The 17,230-nt window shown below is 52.3% G+C and overlaps 3 protein-coding genes across 3 annotated transcripts; all 3 read left to right on the top strand.

The window, feature by feature from the left end:
* Positions 1-1,275: 1,275 nt before the first annotated feature.
* On the top strand, positions 1,276-4,339 carry NCLIV_052230 (Succinate dehydrogenase iron-sulfur subunit,related; the record flags this gene model as incomplete). The annotated part of the gene is made up of 8 exons (XM_003884776.1): positions 1,276-1,321; positions 1,714-1,913; positions 2,063-2,207; positions 2,479-2,693; positions 3,054-3,211; positions 3,776-3,850; positions 3,981-4,036; positions 4,215-4,339. The coding sequence occupies 8 exons, from the start codon at positions 1,276-1,278 to the stop codon at positions 4,337-4,339; spliced, it is 1,020 nt and encodes a 339-aa protein (XP_003884825.1).
* Positions 4,340-7,673: 3,334 nt separating this feature from the next.
* Positions 7,674-11,703, top strand: NCLIV_052240 (putative saccharopine dehydrogenase; the record flags this gene model as incomplete). The annotated part of the gene is made up of 8 exons (XM_003884777.1): positions 7,674-7,750; positions 8,175-8,482; positions 8,837-9,000; positions 9,386-9,552; positions 10,068-10,145; positions 10,455-10,508; positions 10,753-10,940; positions 11,387-11,703. The coding sequence occupies 8 exons, from the start codon at positions 7,674-7,676 to the stop codon at positions 11,701-11,703; spliced, it is 1,353 nt and encodes a 450-aa protein (XP_003884826.1).
* Positions 11,704-13,967: 2,264 nt separating this feature from the next.
* Positions 13,968-16,717, top strand: NCLIV_052250 (conserved hypothetical protein; the record flags this gene model as incomplete). Its single annotated transcript, XM_003884778.1, has 5 exons — positions 13,968-15,145; positions 15,473-15,546; positions 16,184-16,242; positions 16,374-16,385; positions 16,637-16,717. The coding sequence occupies 5 exons, from the start codon at positions 13,968-13,970 to the stop codon at positions 16,715-16,717; spliced, it is 1,404 nt and encodes a 467-aa protein (XP_003884827.1).
* Between the last annotated feature and the right edge of the window lie 513 nt (positions 16,718-17,230).

The following is a 17,230-nucleotide window of genomic DNA, read 5'->3' on the forward strand; positions in this document are numbered from 1 at the left end:
GACAGACAGAAACTGCAACTGGCCAGCCGTACGTACAGCTGACGGAAAGGTGGATCACGGCTCTCAGTGGAATGTTATGATTTCCAGTAGACGCAGTTTCTGTTTAGACGAGCTGCAATCGCGAACTGTACATCAAAAAGGCGAAGTATCTTAAACACGAGACAACACCTCTCTTTTACTCCTATATGGGTAGAGGGGCGAAGCCAGAGAAAACCCCACAAAACGCATAGTCGCTGTGGTCTGCCATACAAGGCGAAAATGGAATCAGGAAGTTTCAGCAAATAGTTCCAAAGTTCTCGCGAAAGACAAAGACAGAGAGCCCCCCCTAGTAGCTCGTTCTCGGAGGATCGCCGCGCTGTACCGTTTGCTGGCGCCTCTTCGCCCTCCGGAGCGCCTCGGTGTATTTACACCCGAAGGCCCCTCAACGAGCCAGTGTAGCGTTGCGAGCGCAGTGAGGGAAGAGCGCGAGACAGGGTGTTGTTTCCGGATCTAAGCCGACGCGTTCTTCTTTTCTCCAAAGCTGTTGTTCTTACACGTCAGCTGAAAGGCGTTTTTGGCACAAGGGGCTGTTTTTTTGCCGCAAAGAGAGAGCGTGCACGAAGCAGTTCATCGCCGAAACAGCAGGCAAGGCCGAAGGTAGACACGAAAAATGTTTTTCTCGACGGTTTGTCGATGTTTCTCGGGTTTCGTGTCCACGCATGTGTGTTCACGGCAAAAAGAAGGAAAATTCCGTTTTCCTCTCCGTCGACTATCAACTTTCTAACCTCTCAGGTAGAGAGACCCTGTTCGTAGCGGGTTTTGCCACAGCGACGGCACCCCCGATATCTCTTCGGTTCAACGAGATTTCTCGCCGCGGGTTTTTCTAGTCTCGATTTTTCCCGATCTGGCGGTCCTTATGTTTTTATTTCACTTCCTGCGACTCGCTGGACGTCCAATCCTTTTCCCGTCGCGCAGCGAATCGTTCTCTTTTGAACGCGGGACCGGTTCCCGAGCAGGAAGACGAAACGAAGAAGCTTCTGTAGAACCTTTTTTCACGGCACTCGCCAATTCACACTCGACTCCGCTCGCTCACGCGATATATGCCAAACAGACCCGAATCTAAGCGTCTAGACAGAAATATGCATCAAGGCATGTTAAATATATAGATGTATAATTTGGTTTGGCGGATCTATTGCTGCTTTTTGTGTCTGTGCAAGTTTTTTCCGACAGCTCTACAAGATTCTTTGGGGCCTTGCCAGTGTTTGCCATCCTCTCATTTTGTTTAACGCTCATTTCATGTTCCTTGGGCTTTTTGCGTCACCTCCACTCGCGTCATCATACCGTATCCGCCACTGTCTCCGTTTTTTCTTCGCCTTCCCCCTCCGCAGTCGCTTTCCTTTGGTCGAGGCTACTTTTTTGCCTCCGCCGACAGCAGGACTTTCCGATCCCCTCTCTGCTGTCTCTTTTGCCGGCTCTTCTTTGGTCGTTCGACGTAATTCCCCCCTCCGATTGCTTTTTCCGTTTCCGAGTCTCACCATCAGTCCTCCCTTGCCGTCACCTCGACGCCGCCGTGGTGTATGTACATCTGAAATTCGGCGCAGCTCTCGCCCACGTGCCTCTTCGTCTCTCGCCAAAATGTTGGCTTCTGCACTCCGCTCCGTGAGGGCAGCTGCCTCGTCTGCCTCTACGGCTTTCTCGTTTTCGCGGATCTCACCGCTTTCTGCGGGTGCGCAGCGCCGCTTCTCCGCGTCGCGCAGGCGGCGTCTGCCGGCTCGCAGATGGAAGGACCAAAGACAGCAGACGTCCGCACGTTCGCCATCTACCGGTACAATCCAGAGACGGACAAGCGCCCGTACATGCAAAAGTACGAGCTCGATGTCTCCACATGCGGGCCGATGGTGCTCGACGCCCTCATCGCCATCAAAGACCGTCAGGTGAGCAGAAAGAGAAACGCGCAACCTGAGCGCCGGCAGCAGTCTCGACACGACAACGCGGCGGGGGGCGACAGCGTTGCTTGGAGAGAATTGGAGCTGGGCCTGTGGAAAATGTCGCGATTTTCTCTTCTCTGTGTCTGCATGCGCAGGACCCCACCCTTGTGTTTCGCCGCAGCTGTCGAGAAGGCATTTGCGGCTCGTGCGCGATGAACGTGGACGGGAAAAACTGCCTCGCCTGCCTCACCCCCATTCAGCGAGCAGAGCGAGAAAACGAGGCTATGCGTCTCATGCCAGGTGCGTCCTCCCTCGTATCCCTTCGCCAACGCCAACACTTGCATACTAAATCCACATGCATGCATCTGCATACCCATTTACATACATTCCTGTACCTGCACAGTGTGCAGGATATATGTCCACTTACGCAGATGTACAGATATACACGTATTTGTATGTCACATCTTCCACGTGCATCTCTATGCATATATATATATATATATATATTCCTCGAGAGAGTGGCAAGGTTGTTTGGGCGTGCACGCCTGGCACATTCGCTTTCGTCTTTCAGGCCAGGACATTAAGCACGACCGGCACGAAGAGGAAGTGGTGAGCCGCGTCACAGACAAGATCAACCACGCGTTGTTCCGTGAGGCGAATCCCCCCGTGGAGATTCTGCCGCTTCCCCACATGATGGTCCTCCGCGACTTGGTGCCGGACATGACCAACTTCTACGCGCAGTATCGCAGCGTGGAGCCGTGGCTGAAGCGGAAGACGGCGAAGAAGGTAACAGACATGTCGAGAAAGACGTGTCGAGCAGCGCGCAGGGTCGGCTCTCTTCCCTGACTCCTCGTTCCTCTCTGACCCCTCCCGCGTTTTCTCCCTGATGCTCCAGTGTTTTGGGAAAACGACAGCCGGGGCGCGTGTGCGCGGCGCTGCCACCTTTCCCTCTGTGTGGACTTCTGTTTCCTCCTTTTTCTGTGCCCCTCTCGGGGGATGCCTTCCGGTCTGTACTTTTTTCTTGGGTTGCGCCGGCGCTTCTTTCGGCCGCGATCGTCCTTTTTTCGAGGAAGCGGGCTCCTCCCAAGAGTCGAGGCCGGCCTCCTACAAGCGTGCGTTGGGATGCATGCACCGGTTTGTCCACAGGACCCCAACGTGGAGAATCTTCAGTCGATCGAAGACCGCAAGAAACTCGACGGAATGTACGAGTGCATCCTCTGCGCCTGCTGCTCCACGTCGTGCCCGTCCTACTGGTGGAATCCACAAGCCTACCTCGGCCCGGCTGTCCTCATGCAGGCCTTCAGGTGAGCCTTGCATGCAACACAGAGAAACATTTTCGCTTCCACAATATATTATATATATGTATATATGTATGTCGACTGAGAAGTAGGTTGCTCGGGAAGGAAACGGAGAAAAATATCCGAACCATGCTCGGAGGTAGAGAGAGGTTGACAGAGACAGAGAAGATGTAGAGAACGAGAGTGAGAACGAACTAGAGTCAGAGATATGGGGACAGAAATGGACAGGTGGCTGTTAGCTGCGTTGAGCAATGGAGTGACATACGCGCAAGATACTTGTGTGGAGGCGCTTCGTTATTTGGTAGGGAAATGTGTAACGAGAGACAGAAGTCGATCGCCAGATGCGAAGTGTACTCGTGTTCCCTTCTTGTTTTTTCCCCAACTGTCTGCGGGTCCGGTGCGGAGTCGATTTGCAGGCTTTCTCTTGTGGTTCCGCAGGCACTCGCGCGTCACATCGTTTTTGTCTTTTCTTTATTGGCGGTTTCCCTTTTCAAGCGACTCCTTGTCGTCTGTGATCTTGTCGTGGTCGTAGAGTCTTTGCGCCGCTTCCTTCCTGTCTGTCTTTTTCAGGTGGATTGCGGATAGCCGAGACGAGTTCACCGAGGAACGCCTGGCAGCCATCAACGACACCATGAAGCTGTACAGGTGAGGGCTCTCCGTGAGCGAAGGCGTTTGTGGGGAATGTTTTGTTTCCTCCGTGGGGTGAGTTGAAGAAACTGGCAAGTCTGCATGCGGACACAAGGTGTGCCTCGGAGATTCGTGTCTCTGTTCTCAGGTGTCACGGCATCATGAACTGCACAGTCTCCTGCCCCAAGGGCTTGAATCCTGCAGGTACGGTGCCTTCTCCTCGACGCACGTTTTTCTTCTGTCCCGCCTACATGCAGATGCGGATAGATACGTCTGTATATGGCTTCTGTTTGCTCTCTCGAATCATCCGTGCATTCATGCTCTTCTTGTTCTACTTTCTTTTGAACTCGCGCAGCTGTGCAAATGTGCGTTTCCCCCTCAGGAGCCATCAAGAAAATGAAGGATCAGGTAGAAGCGCGTTTCTCGCCGGACTGGAAGAATCTCCAGGCGCAACAGATCCTGCAGAAGTCCCAGAAGCTTGCCCAGGACCTCGGACTCTCTGCGTAATCGCCGGGGGTTTCGTCTTTCATTCGGAGAAAACAGTGCACCTGCAGATCAACTCCATACATATGTAAATACATAATTGCGTATTCATATGGGCGTATGTGTATCTGTTTTCGTACGGATGAGTCCGTAGAGGGATTCTCTGTATGCAATCGGACACATACATAAACGTGTACATATGTATAGGTATATTCATGTAGATCTATTTTTATGTATCATTAGCGCCAGCCTGTTTGTAGCTGACGCGTCGACGTCGCGATGAAACTTCGTTTCGAAGTGAAACAAGAAGGCAATTTGAAACCTTCGCGGGTGGAGCTCCTTTTCCTCTGCATCAGTTTGCGAGGGCGTGTACGAGGATCGGGCTCCGCGCAGAAAGCCCGGTCCCGGTCTTTCGGGTGTCTCTACACTGCGCCAGCTTGTATGCGGTTGCCTTCGTTATCGCGAGGAAGAGGATCTGAAACTGCGGTGTTTGCGCGGGACGGAACTGTGACGCTCGTTTTTGGCTGCTTCAAATCACTCAAACGGTCCTGAAGTGGATCGGAAAGGAGACGTGAAAAATTCAGGACCACATCTCCACATCTTTCCATATCTACGTTTGTCTACACACACGTGTTTCTACGTGCGCATATGTAAGCGCAGCCAAGGAACAAACACTTCTGTGGAGGCCTTGCAGGAAGGAGACTCAGCGGTCGTCGCGTGTGAACGCTAAAGATAAGGATAAGCATGTGAGCGTCTCTAAAGTAAAACACACAGCACACGTGGGTGTACGTAGGCGTCACTTTCTGTCCTAAAATTTTGCCAGTGGGTTCTTTCGTAGACGCAAGTGACAGGTGCCCTCGAAGTCGGCGAGGCTTTCAAATACATCGATGCGGACCTCCGCTTCGATTCCGCCGTTATTCGTGTTAGTGTCGAAAGCTCGCCGAGTCAAGTAACAATAGGCATATCAGAAATCCCGCTTCTTATGTACGCCCATGCACACCCACCGAAAGAAACCGGAAGAAAAGGGGAGCATGCATGATGAAACGGGCAATTAGAGAGATCGTTACAGCTGAATGTGCCACGAGAAAAGGCAGCGGTACAGGCAATGAATCCGGACGTGAAAAGCCAGGCACCATGTGGCCACAACTGGCGTGGCAGGATGCCCCCCGTGGCGTACGAAAAAACACACAAGAAAAGTGAACACGGACACGAAGCGAAACCGTTTGCCGTCAAACGAAAGGCGACTTTCCTTGTGCCACCGTGTTCGCAAGTCGCGATCTCCTCAGCTACACAGACAACTCAAAGGAGGAGTGTGGAAACGAAGTTTGCCGTATGCTTTCTTCCTCATCCGCGTTCACACCTGACGGCTTTTTTTGTAACTGGAAAAGATAGCGCGGAAGAGGGGGAGAGGCGTGCTGCTGTAAGGGGAGCTCGAAGAAGAAAACACGGTGGAAGGCTTCATTTTCATGGCTGTTTTCCAGCGGTTTGAGGGACGCCGGTTTTTTCTGGCAGGGCAAGGTGCCTAGAGCATCACTGTCAGTTCTTGGTTAGGATTTCCTCGTTTGAGTTGTTCTCAAGTTCCTTGACGTTCGGACGCAGCGCACGCGAAACGCAGACTGGATGTTCTGTGCACTCTCTTAGGCGGCGTGGCATTGGTAGGACTATACTTTGCCACTGGGGGACTCCTTGTTGGCGCAGTGTTTTTTTTGTTAGTCAGTTTGAAGTTCGTCAAGGGGGTGCGTGCAGATCCCGCCCATTGACGTCCAAACTTACCTCACAAACGGGAAAAGTACCTTTTCTGCCTCAATGGGGGAGACGCACCCACAGGTGCGAACATTTTTAGGAATGCAAACCAGGCTTTTAGGAATACATACGACGCGCTTAGGAATCCATAAAACGTTCTTGCGAATAACTACAACGCTCTTAGGAACCCATACAACGACTTTAAGAATAAATACAATTTTTTAGGAGTTTGTGTGCTAATGCGGATGTCTTTCCCTTTTGGGCGCCGCCAAGCGGTAAAAGCTTCTGGAGGCAGGAGCCTCGCGAGAAAGAAAGTCTTTCTGCTGCAGAAGCAATTTGCTTGCCGGAGACCTCCCGGCAAAACGGAACACGATTCCTCCACGCACGCCAAGAGAGATGGCGAAGGACCTCATTGCATTCACAAAAAGATGCGTGTGAACAAATTGTATACAGGGTGAAGCGCACAGACAGCAACCGACCGACATTTATATGCCTTTTCCCATGCATTCTCTTAAACATATATACACATGTCTACCTGGATTTGTAAAGGGACACGTATACACCTTCTTCGTGTCTTTGGGTGCTATTTACATGTTATATATACAAATATATATATATATATATATCATACTTGTTCAAGCGACCTCGTCTGATGCCAACGGTCAGTGAAGCTTTCGGTGATTCTTTCTTTCTGAGAATAGGGGAATTAGTAATGCTCTCGAAGAGGCGCAAGTGTGTTCGCGTTTCCAGCGATGGTTTTTGTGTTTCCTCAAAGTGAATTACTTTACACATGAAGGGCGAGAGAGTGGTATTCTCCTGTTTTTGTTGAGAGGCTCCAGTGACACACACGGGAGACGCGGGAGTAGGCCGTCTCATACCGAACCGGAGGCGACAGCGCTCCTTCACATGTCATTCCATTGCATGAGAAACGACGAAAACCGTCGTCCCGCATTCATCCTGTTTCTTTTCGTCGTGAAATTACCGGTCGCAACCATCGATTTCGCCGCGCTGTCTTCGTGGGCTTTCGCTGGCAGGCCACCGCAGGCGCGCGGATTCTTGACCCGAGTCACCGGCCGCTCTCTCTGGCAAAGTCGCATTTTTTTCCATCTGTTTCTCGGCAATTTTGCGATTGTCCGGTTCGACGATCTCCTTGCACCGTTCCTCAGATTCATAAACAAAGGAGTTAAGGTTCACGCATTCATTCTGCGCGGTTCCAAAAACACACTCTTCGGGTCACCGCACACGCATCTCTCCGTGGAGGGCCTTCGTGTCAAAAGAGCAGGCAAGGCTGAGACTTCGTCCACTTTTTCAACGGGTCAAAGGCTGCACTTGTCCTCCCTTTTCAGCTTGCGTCCCATGGCGAAAAAACAGCGACGGGCGCATGTTTGACGGTTTTGTGTGCGGATCGATGTGCGCATGACTTTCCTCTCTGGAAGTGTGGAGGTGTGAAGACCCAGGCCCGCGAGTTGACACAAATATATACATCTATATACTATATAAATACACGTGAATTTATGTGTCACTTATATGTCTCGCTGTCTCTTTGGAGGGGCAGTTACGGAGATTCTTTGGAGAAAACTGTGAGAGAAAGGACTTGCTTTTCCTTTTCAGGACGATGGAGGGTCAACCGCTCAACGACGCAAGTCGTGAATTCGACATTGTGGTGTATGGCGCCACAGGGTTCACAGGAAGGTAAGAACTCCACTGCAGCCCTCCGACTCTTTCTTCACATCTCCGAATATCCTGCATTGCGACACGTGTGTGTGTGTGTGTGTGATAACTCCTCGACGTACCGGATTTCGACACCTACACATAACTCTCCATATGCAAATCCGCATGGCCCACCCTGCCAACCGGTCGAGCCCTCTCTCTACCCCCGTTCCTTTGTACACACGACTAAACGCAGCGATTTATAAACATATAGCCTACGTCCTTCTCGCTTTCCCTCCATATATATATATATATATATGCATCCGCATACGCCTTCGCTTGTTTATACATACCTGCACATTCCCGCATGATCATCTGCCTGCGTGTCTCCGCCCATTTCTCAACATTGCATGTCCACATGTGTACGTAAAGGCCTGCTTTTGCCGCGTCGTCTTTGTGTGTCTAGACTCGTTGCAGAATATTTCTGTAAGCAATATTTGACGGACAGCGGGGAGTTTCTGGTTAAATTTGCGTTGGCGGGGCGTTCGATGAAGAAGCTGGAGGAGGCGTGCGAAGCCGCGTGTGCCCGCGCTGGTCGCGAGTCTAAACACATCCCCTTGATCGTCGCGGACAGCTCAGACGAAGCCTCGCTCGCGGCCATGTGCAAAAGAACGAAAGTCATCATCACCACTGTCGGTCCTTACCTCAAATACGGCGAGCCGCTTGTCAAAGCTTGTGTGGAGGTGCGAACGCACTACTGCGACCTCGTCGGCGGTGAGAAAAGAACAACAGACAACCCTTGCATTTGCACCCTGGAGAGCCGAGCGCATCGGCTGAAGCGACTTGGCTGAAACAAATACCCCTTCCGCTCTCCGAGCCGCGATTCCTTGCTTCTCGCCTTTTTCGCGGCGAGACGATCTGCCGAACCGAACGGATACGTCGCGGCGTTCTGGCGACAGGGTTGTAAACCGTCCCGCTGTGGCGCACTCGCGAATCCAGAGTTTCCCCCCTATATACACCTCAATTCCTCTGTCCCTCGCGCGTCACGCTTCCTCTCTGCACGTGCCGCGTTCTTGTCGCGTCCAGCCTTCTGCTCTCGTCTCTCCGCTTTTCCTTCCTTTTCTTCAGAGGCGCCTTTCATCGTCGCGACCAGCCAGAAATACGGACACCTCGCCGCCGAGAGAGGCGTCAAGATCGTTCACTGTTGTGGCTTCGATTCGGTCCCCAGTGACCTCTCCTGTCTCCTCCTCGAGGAAACTGCACTGAGGACAGCCAAAGCTCCTTGCGAATCGGTCAGCAAAAACCAGCGGTGCAAGCCTCTCTTTTGTGCAATCTAAAAAACCCCTTGCAGCCATAGTCACGCCTCGCTTAATTCCCCGACAGAGGCGCAGTGACAGTCACGACGCATGAGTTGTGCGCTGGCATGTCAATACCCCTTACTGTTTCCATCGTCTGTTTGTCTCTATCTGTATATACATATTCACAAATTATTTGTGGGTACATGGAGAGCTAAATTTACATGACAATCTGCGCGCATAGGCACATGGAGGTATTGAAGTGTATCCATTTCGATGGCGCATCTTGCGGTAGCTGTGTGCGATGACACGGAACGTGGAGGAAACAGAGGAAAGGGACACATGTCACAAGAAATGGTTTTTTGCGTTGCAACGCGCGCAGGTTACCACAGCTGTCACAGAAATGCGCGGCGGCTTCTCGGGCGGGACCGTCGCCTCTCTTCTGAATCTCTCTGGATCCGAGGACACGTACAGTCCATACTATCTTTGCAACCGGGCGTTGCCAGAAAACGTGTCGTTCACGCCTCCCTCCAAACCGTACTTTCCCGTGTAAGTCCACCACACTCTTGCAGCTTGACAAGCGCAACTGGTGCAAGCACTGTGAGTCACAAATGTAAGTGTAAAGGTGTCTCCATATGTTTGTACAGGCATCTCTATGTGTATGTGTCTACATATGAGTGTACGGGGGCGGGTTTGTAGGAAGGTGTATCCCTATCGTATGGACTGCCATCTATGCGCGCAGTTGACGGGAGTGATGCTCATTCTTTCTTGGCTTAAGCCGTCTGTTTTTGAAACGCGCTGAGGCCGCACGTGCTGCAGTTAAATGTTTATAACACCAAGGTGCCCAGGGGTGATATGTGTATGTACATGGATATGAATGCATACGGATTGGTGTCGCCGTGTACAGATAGAGATGTATTTTTACGTGGATACATGTTTGTAGGTGCAAATGTGCATACGTTTCCTAGGACAGGTGCGTTTCCCATTTTCTTACTTTGAGTGAACGCGGTTATTGATATGCATATCGTCCTCCAACATGCGATCTCGGTTTTTTGCTTTTTAAGGCGATTTTTGACCCACGACAAGGACTTTGGCTATGGAGCCTTCTTTATCATGGCGCCTTTGAACGAGCAGGTTGTCCGGTGAGTCTCCCGCGTTGCAGCTGTCGAACCACTCAAGCAAACAGGAGTCAAACCGGAGTCCGTCCGTGTGCGTCGCTACACTGGTGTCTCGTTTTTAAAGTGCCTTTTGTGTGTTTTGCTCTGCAACATAGATAGTCCAAAAACGCGGTGTCCTGATGCAGGGTACGGGCGAAGAAGCATTTCATTTATGGCGAGCTGCGCAGGAACAGATTTGAAGGAGGCGAAGAGATCCAGGCACACGGAAGATCGCAGCCCAGCGACACGCGTTTTCACGATCTTCCGCGTCTCTTCGCTCGTTTCCGGTCTCAGGGTTGTTTTCGATGCACAAATTGTCGAGGCAGTTTACTCTCTGTGTTTCATCCGGTAAACGCGACGTGTCTCTATAAAGCGATCTCTCGCTCTGCTTTACATTGTGTCTTTGTATTTGCGGATATTATATACATATGCAGAGATATGAATATGGTGTACATCGTTGTCGGTCACCTGTGCCTCGGAGTGGAATGCAGTGTCCGTGTCTCAGCGTTTTCTCGTGGAAAATGCAGGGGAGTTCGGCAGCGAAAGCAAACAGTTTCACGACGTCTCTGCTGCGTGCGTGTTGTTCTGACAGGTGGTCCAGCGCTCTCATGGGCTCAAGATACGGCAAGGACTTTGCCTATCGAGAAATGATGAGCGTCAACAGAGGCGGCTTCTTCTCGGCGCTGTGCACCTCTCTTCTTGTCTACACTGGGCTACTGTGCATGAGTTTCCGCCCTCTTCGATGGCTCCTATTTGCTCTCAAAATTCTTCCCCAACCCGGTGCGTGTTATGATTGCGTGGTCTCGCGGCCTCAGAGGAAAACCGTCTCGCTGGATTTGCGTCAGTCTCTACGTAGGAGTCGCGTGCGTACTTCTTACCGCTCCCGTATGCTTCTGCGTGGATGAGTTTATTGATGCATTCGTGTGCGCATGAACTCAAGCGTTTGCTAGCCCATGTGGCACTCTCAAAACACCTGAAAATGTGTATGTATATATATACATATATATCTGTATGCATATACCTTTATATATATATATATATATATATATCAATACATGTATATGTGCATGAGCGTGTGTAATCGGATATGTGTGTGTCTCTTTCTGTTCATATCTGTGGATACACTGCTGTATGAGATGCCTGTCAACAGGTGATGATATTGTTCACGAATCTGCCTGCAATGCGTCTGCATGCGTTCCCCGTGACTCGTCGACGTGTATCTGCAGGTGAAGGCCCTTCTCAAAGGCTGTTGGATTCTGGATTTTTCCAAATGCGAGCTGTCGGCCGCACGCGCTGCGTGGAGCAACCTGGGCGCGCTCTTCGCGTTTCCGTGACGATCGGCTCAAAGCTGGGAGATCCCGGCTACCGCGAAACGGCCAAAATGATCGCGGAGACTGCCCTGTGCATGGCGTTGAACATGGACAAATGCACAAAATTCTGCGGAGTCGGATCGCCAGCTGCGTGCGTGGGAACCGTCCTGAAAGAGCGCCTGGAGGCGAAGGGATTCTATTTCGAGATCGACACGAAAGAAGAAGAGGTCTAGAAAAAAACGCGTCGAGCGAGGAGCAGACGGGAAAGGAAGGCCTTCCCAATGTACGAGAGAGCGACATGCGTCTTTTGGCAGGGCGTGACGGCAAAACGGGGATTTTAGTGGCATGTCGCAGTAGTATGTTCACGTGAATTTATCTCCATTTTTATGTATCTATATATACATGTATATGTGCATGGGCCTGTATATTTATATGTGGGTGTTTATTGCGTGTCTGTAGAAACGTATATACGTGTATGTGTATGTTTTATATTTCTCGACGTTTTTCCGTAAGGTGTACTCGACGGGGACCGGTGAGTGCGCACTCGCTGTTTTCATTGAACGTGCTGCAAACAAGAAAACCGCTAACGTACGTCCACTCGTTTCGATTTGGGGTGTTTGAGGCGGTATCAAGGCGGCTCCTCCAGAGGCTGACGGGTCTTCCTGCTCGAAGGGGATTCGGCGCATGGGGCGCCGTGAATGCAGAGGTCTCTCTGTGCCGTGAAAGATGGGGACAACGAAGCATGTGGGAGACTGTGTCCTGCGAGGTGTTTCATTGCCTGTGACATTCGTGGAAGGATTTGGCGTTTCGGTGGAGAGACAAAAAAACTGGGCTAATGTCTTTGCGCGGCGTGTGGGGGAGCGCTTAGGGTTCCCCGTTTCGCGTGTGCTCCAGCGCCGATGGTCACAAGCGACCGTGTTTCCAGCTGTCTGTTCCACAGAACCGGATAGCGAGGGGTTTGTCTCTCGTTAGGTCGCGGCTCTGCGCTGTGTGTCACATTTAGTCAGCCCGGTCGTGCACGCATTAGAAGTCGCTTGGTGGCCAAGTTTCACGTTAAAACGCAAGTGATGTCTCTCACCTTCAGCACCAGGTTCTTTTCTGCTGTGGCAGCTACACAGGCACTTTGCGCGTGACTCCTGTGAGTCTCCTGCGTGATTGTGGCTGAAGGACCTTTTCGCTTCCTGCTTTGGGGGCACACGATTTCTTCTGGCGACCTGAAGAGGATCCGCGGTTGCTCAGGGCGTTGTGGGACTCCGCTGTACTTTTGCTAACCCGTCGCGACTAGGACACCTTCGCTTCAAGCGGGCACAAGAAACCGTTCATGGCTCGGCCTATTTCTAACCCACTAGCGCTCTCCGTCTATCCGACAACTGTTCTATCCACCTTGTGGGGTCAGTTCCGTGCAGAGAGAGGAAGCTGCCTGGCAACTTCAATGCTTCGGCACTGGAGTCATATATTCAGTAGCGTAGGTACTCTAATATCTCTGTTCGACGTGAGAAACCTGACATCGTCGACAATCTGATGGGCCGCTCTTCATCGGCGTGAACGTCAGTTACACAAGAGAACAGACGGCACTCCTTTCCAGAAGAAATCGGGGGGCTTCTAATCACTATACGTGTTTTGTGCGAAATATCGCGAGGAGTGGTGCGCTTTTCGTTAGAAAAACAGGAATCTCTCTAGGGATTTGCACAGATATAAATGCATAATGCGTGGGTTTGTCGGGTTTTCTCTCAGCAGCGGGATAAATGCGGGAACCTGGGTGTCTCGGAGGAAAACGAATTGCCGTGACACACCACCCTTCTCGTTCTTTACACATTCCGGCACGGTGCTCACCTGCCGAAAATGCGTTATCCTCCGCCACTAGCTGGTGAACGCACGGGATCCGAAAGTCACCTTTCAAGCAAAGACATCTTACAGCAAATTCGAAAGCGACGCGTTTTGCGCCTTGCTTCCCGTCTGTGGCGCGCCAAGTCCTGTACGGGGCAATTTCTGTGCATGAACCTCACGTAGGGGGATTTTGTAGTGGTAGAAAGGCATGAAGACGACTAAATTCCATTTAACAACCCACCGATTGTCCATCTTAAGCTGAATTCCCGAGGTGTTTCGAAAGGAAAGCTTGGCTATTTCCTCTCTTTTTTCTGTGTTGCAACTGGATAATTTTTCCTCTGAGAAAGAAAGGGACGGTCTACGGTTCTCTTGTGCATGCCGGAGCCGCCTTTTCACGAGAACGCTGTTGAGCGGGTCCCCGTGTTAGAAACGATGTGTATTTTTTTCGTTTTTTCGTTCAGACACTTTGTCTCCTCTCTCTTACTCGCTTTCCCTTCTGTCTCTCTTGACGTTTAATCGGTTTCGCCTGCGCGGTCTCTGCATTTTCGGCGGGTTTTGTGTGCCGGCCGGCGCCGGTGCGCACGAGGCCGCTCTTGCGTGGAAACACACCGCTTCTTCCGATATCCGAGGGGGAGTTTCCGTGCTTGATTCTCTCAAGGGAGACGCTACGATGGGGGACCAAGCGGAAACGCAGGATGACCAAGTCGTCGACTTGACTCTCGACTCTGACGAAGATGGCCGCTCGCGAGGCGAAGACCCCGACGAAGACCACGCCGGAGCAGGGGAGAGGTCGGAAGAGGGGAGCGAAGAGGACCGTGAAGAAGACGAAGGGGAAGACGAAGGAGAAGATGAAGACGAAGGAGAGGACGAAGGTGAAGACGAAGGGGAAGACGACGGAGATGTCGAAGGAGAAGATGCAGGAGAAGATGAGGATGACGAAGGAGAGGACGACGAAGGGTTGGACGACGAAGACGAGTGGCTGGGTGAAGAAGAGAATGATGAAGAGTACGACCACGGCGACCAAGAAGGCGACGCAGATGGGAACGAGGACGAGGAATTTGCCTCTGAAGAAGAGGAAGAATTCGAACGCCAAAGGCTCTTCCACCCTTCTGCGCGTTTCCCCGCACGTGAGAAACACGGCCGGGAAAGTGAACCGCATCGCCAGTGGAGGCAAGAGGAGTCGGGATCTCATGACGAAGAGACGCCCTCAGATGAAGGAGACGCGCAGCCACAAGACCCAGGGAAAGGCAAACGAATGGCCTCCGAAGTCGAGCGTCTCCAAGCGCAGGGTTTGCACGCGCATGCAAGTGAGCGAGGCGACAAAGAGAGACATCCACAGCAGACAGAGCCGCCGGAAGACGGACAACACAGAGGGTCGGACCACGCAGAAAAAACCCAGGAAGGGACGGGCCGCGAAGGGACCTGGCCACGAAGTGGCGAGGCCAGCGAGGTGCCTGAAGAGATCGCAGAGAAGCCCCGCGAGCAGGGGACCGGCCAGCGAAGGAAGTCGGGGATGCTGCGTATCGAAGAGGCCAACCAATTCCTGCTTTCCTACCCACAGAAACCGCCCTATGCCTCTGGGGACAGAGACTCCCTTCCTCTACCTGCGCAGAGTGTCTCCACCGACTCGAACTCTTCCACATCGGTGGGCGCCTTTTCCTCCAGCTCGTCGGCAAAGGAAATCCGCGTCGACTCGCTCTCAGAGTCTGCAGTTTCCCGAGCCGCACAAGAGGCAACAGACGGCACATGGCCTGCGGACACGGAAGACGCTGCCGCGAACGACCTCCAGAACGCCCCGGAAGAAGCTTTCTGGCAACCGCTTCCGGGAGAGAGACTCGAAGCTGCTCCGTAAGGGACCACAGTCTGAATCGCCTGGAGCGCTGCGTCTCCCAGCGATTCTCCGTGGGCGTTTGTGCCGACTCCGGAAATGGCTGGGGCGCCCCGTGGTGTGCATCATCGGCACCCGTCAGTTTCCGAGGTCGTTTTTGCCGCTTGAGCCGCCTTGACGGGACAGATCTGACCGACTGTTGCCGCGTTCATGCGCCGCATTTCAGGAGAGACAGAAGTGGTGTCCGTTCTGAGAAAAAAATACTACAGGCGCGTCATTAGAACCGGCATCGCGTGTCCTACGGATTCCTCGTCTTGTTCTATGTTGTGACGTCGCCGTGCGTGCAGGAAGTATCTTGTGGCGACTCCAGATTTTATTTCTGGAGAGGAAGAGAAGAACGGTTGCTGGCGCAAGCGAAGGCGTAAGTGGGTGGATCCGATTTCCCGTCTGGAGACCTTGGACCGTTTTCGGTTAAATTCACGTACAGGGGGACGGAAGCAAAAGGCGTGAGGGTCGGAGGAGCCCAGCGGCTCCTTGTCCCGTTTCCTTCTCGGAACGGCTCTGAGAGGGAAAAGGGTGAAAAAATGTGTCGACTGTGACGCCGGCCTTCATCCCAGTTCTCCCCTTGATTTCCGTCGTGTTTCCAGGCGTTGACATCCCCAGTGCGCCGGCAGTTTCGGCTCCCTCAGTGAGAGGGGACCGAGACGGAGGCCCGGTACCAGAGACAAGCAAAGACGGTGGAGCGTCGAGGATCGAAACCGAGCAAACGATGTCTGGAGAGTTTTCGGAGAGGACGAGAGAGCTCGAAGAGCGGGGGCGAGGAGACGCTGCACCAGAAGGCAGGCGTGGATTTGCGCCGAGCCTGTACAATTCCGAGCGACGAAACGCTTCCAAGTTTGAATGCAGACTGACTTGCCTGACGAGAAGTACGTCCATGCTACTTGCTTTATGGGACGGCAGGAGCAACGTCGTGTGTGCTCTCTGCTGAGTCACGAAAAACAGGAGAAGACAAGCTTTGCTGTTCTTTGTGTTCTGCGCTCCCTGTGGTGTCTGTACAGGCCAGCTTCTTGATCTCGTGATGGACCTCACATCTCAGTTTCCGGAGACTAGACAAATGGTACGTGCGTGAGATTCTCGTTTCAGAGTGGGATGGACCCCTCGTGGGGGGGGCGGTGTTGTTTTGGGAAAGTCTCTAGGTCTCTGCGTGAATGTTTTCTCGCATGTGTCCCTGGTCTCCGGTTTTGTCAGGTGGAAGACGCGGTACGCCACCGGTCTCTACAGCCCGTGGACTTCCGTTGCAGGTGATGGATTTATGGACAGCTCCCTTTCTGGTTTGCGTTTGACCACGCCGGCAGCGTTCCTTTACGATTTCGAGCGACAACGTTTCTTGACAGGTTGTAGTTTGTCCTTTTCACGGCGCCGAACGTCTCCATGAACATTCGCGACGCGCAGTGCGCGTCCCGAGGTGCGGGAGAAGAGTGCAGAAAAAGGCTGTCTGTTTGCCGTGGTAGACTACGGAGAACTGGGGTGGACGCGATTTCAAAGTGCTAGTCGCCTTTATCCGGAACGGGAAGGCGGAGGCGTGTGGATAGAGCGGACACTTCCGCAGGGGAGTCTCCAATGCAGTGTAGGTTCAAGTGGCATCGCTGTGAGTTTAAGTGACGGGATTTTGATGAGGGTGTAGTGGTGCGTGAGGCGGTTGTAAGAGACGGCCGAGGCAGAAAGCATTCATGCCTTCGTACCTAGGGTCTCTTCCGTTCCTCCTGAGATTTCGTTCTGTGTCTCCCATGTGTGTCTTGGGATTCCTCTGATATTTTTTCGTTATTTTCAAACAACAGAATAAAAATGTTGATCTTGTTCTTTGGATTCACCGGCGGAACGACCGGTTAGCGAATCGACGCCTTTCTTCGTGTGGTAGTGGTACGACACTGAACGTTGAGAAGCACAAGAACTTCTTTGCTTCTCGAGCGGAACCATCTAAAAAATAATTGGCCGTATGTTAGTGCAAGTAACGATAGAGCTCGTAATTCGGGTCTGCTTCGTTTGGCGAGTTTGGGACTACAGTTCGCAGATAATAACGCCTCCACACGCCACGATAAAACACC

This window comes from Neospora caninum, chromosome X (genome assembly GCF_000208865.1).
Source record: "Neospora caninum Liverpool complete genome, chromosome X".
NCBI lineage: Eukaryota > Apicomplexa > Conoidasida > Eucoccidiorida > Sarcocystidae > Neospora > Neospora caninum.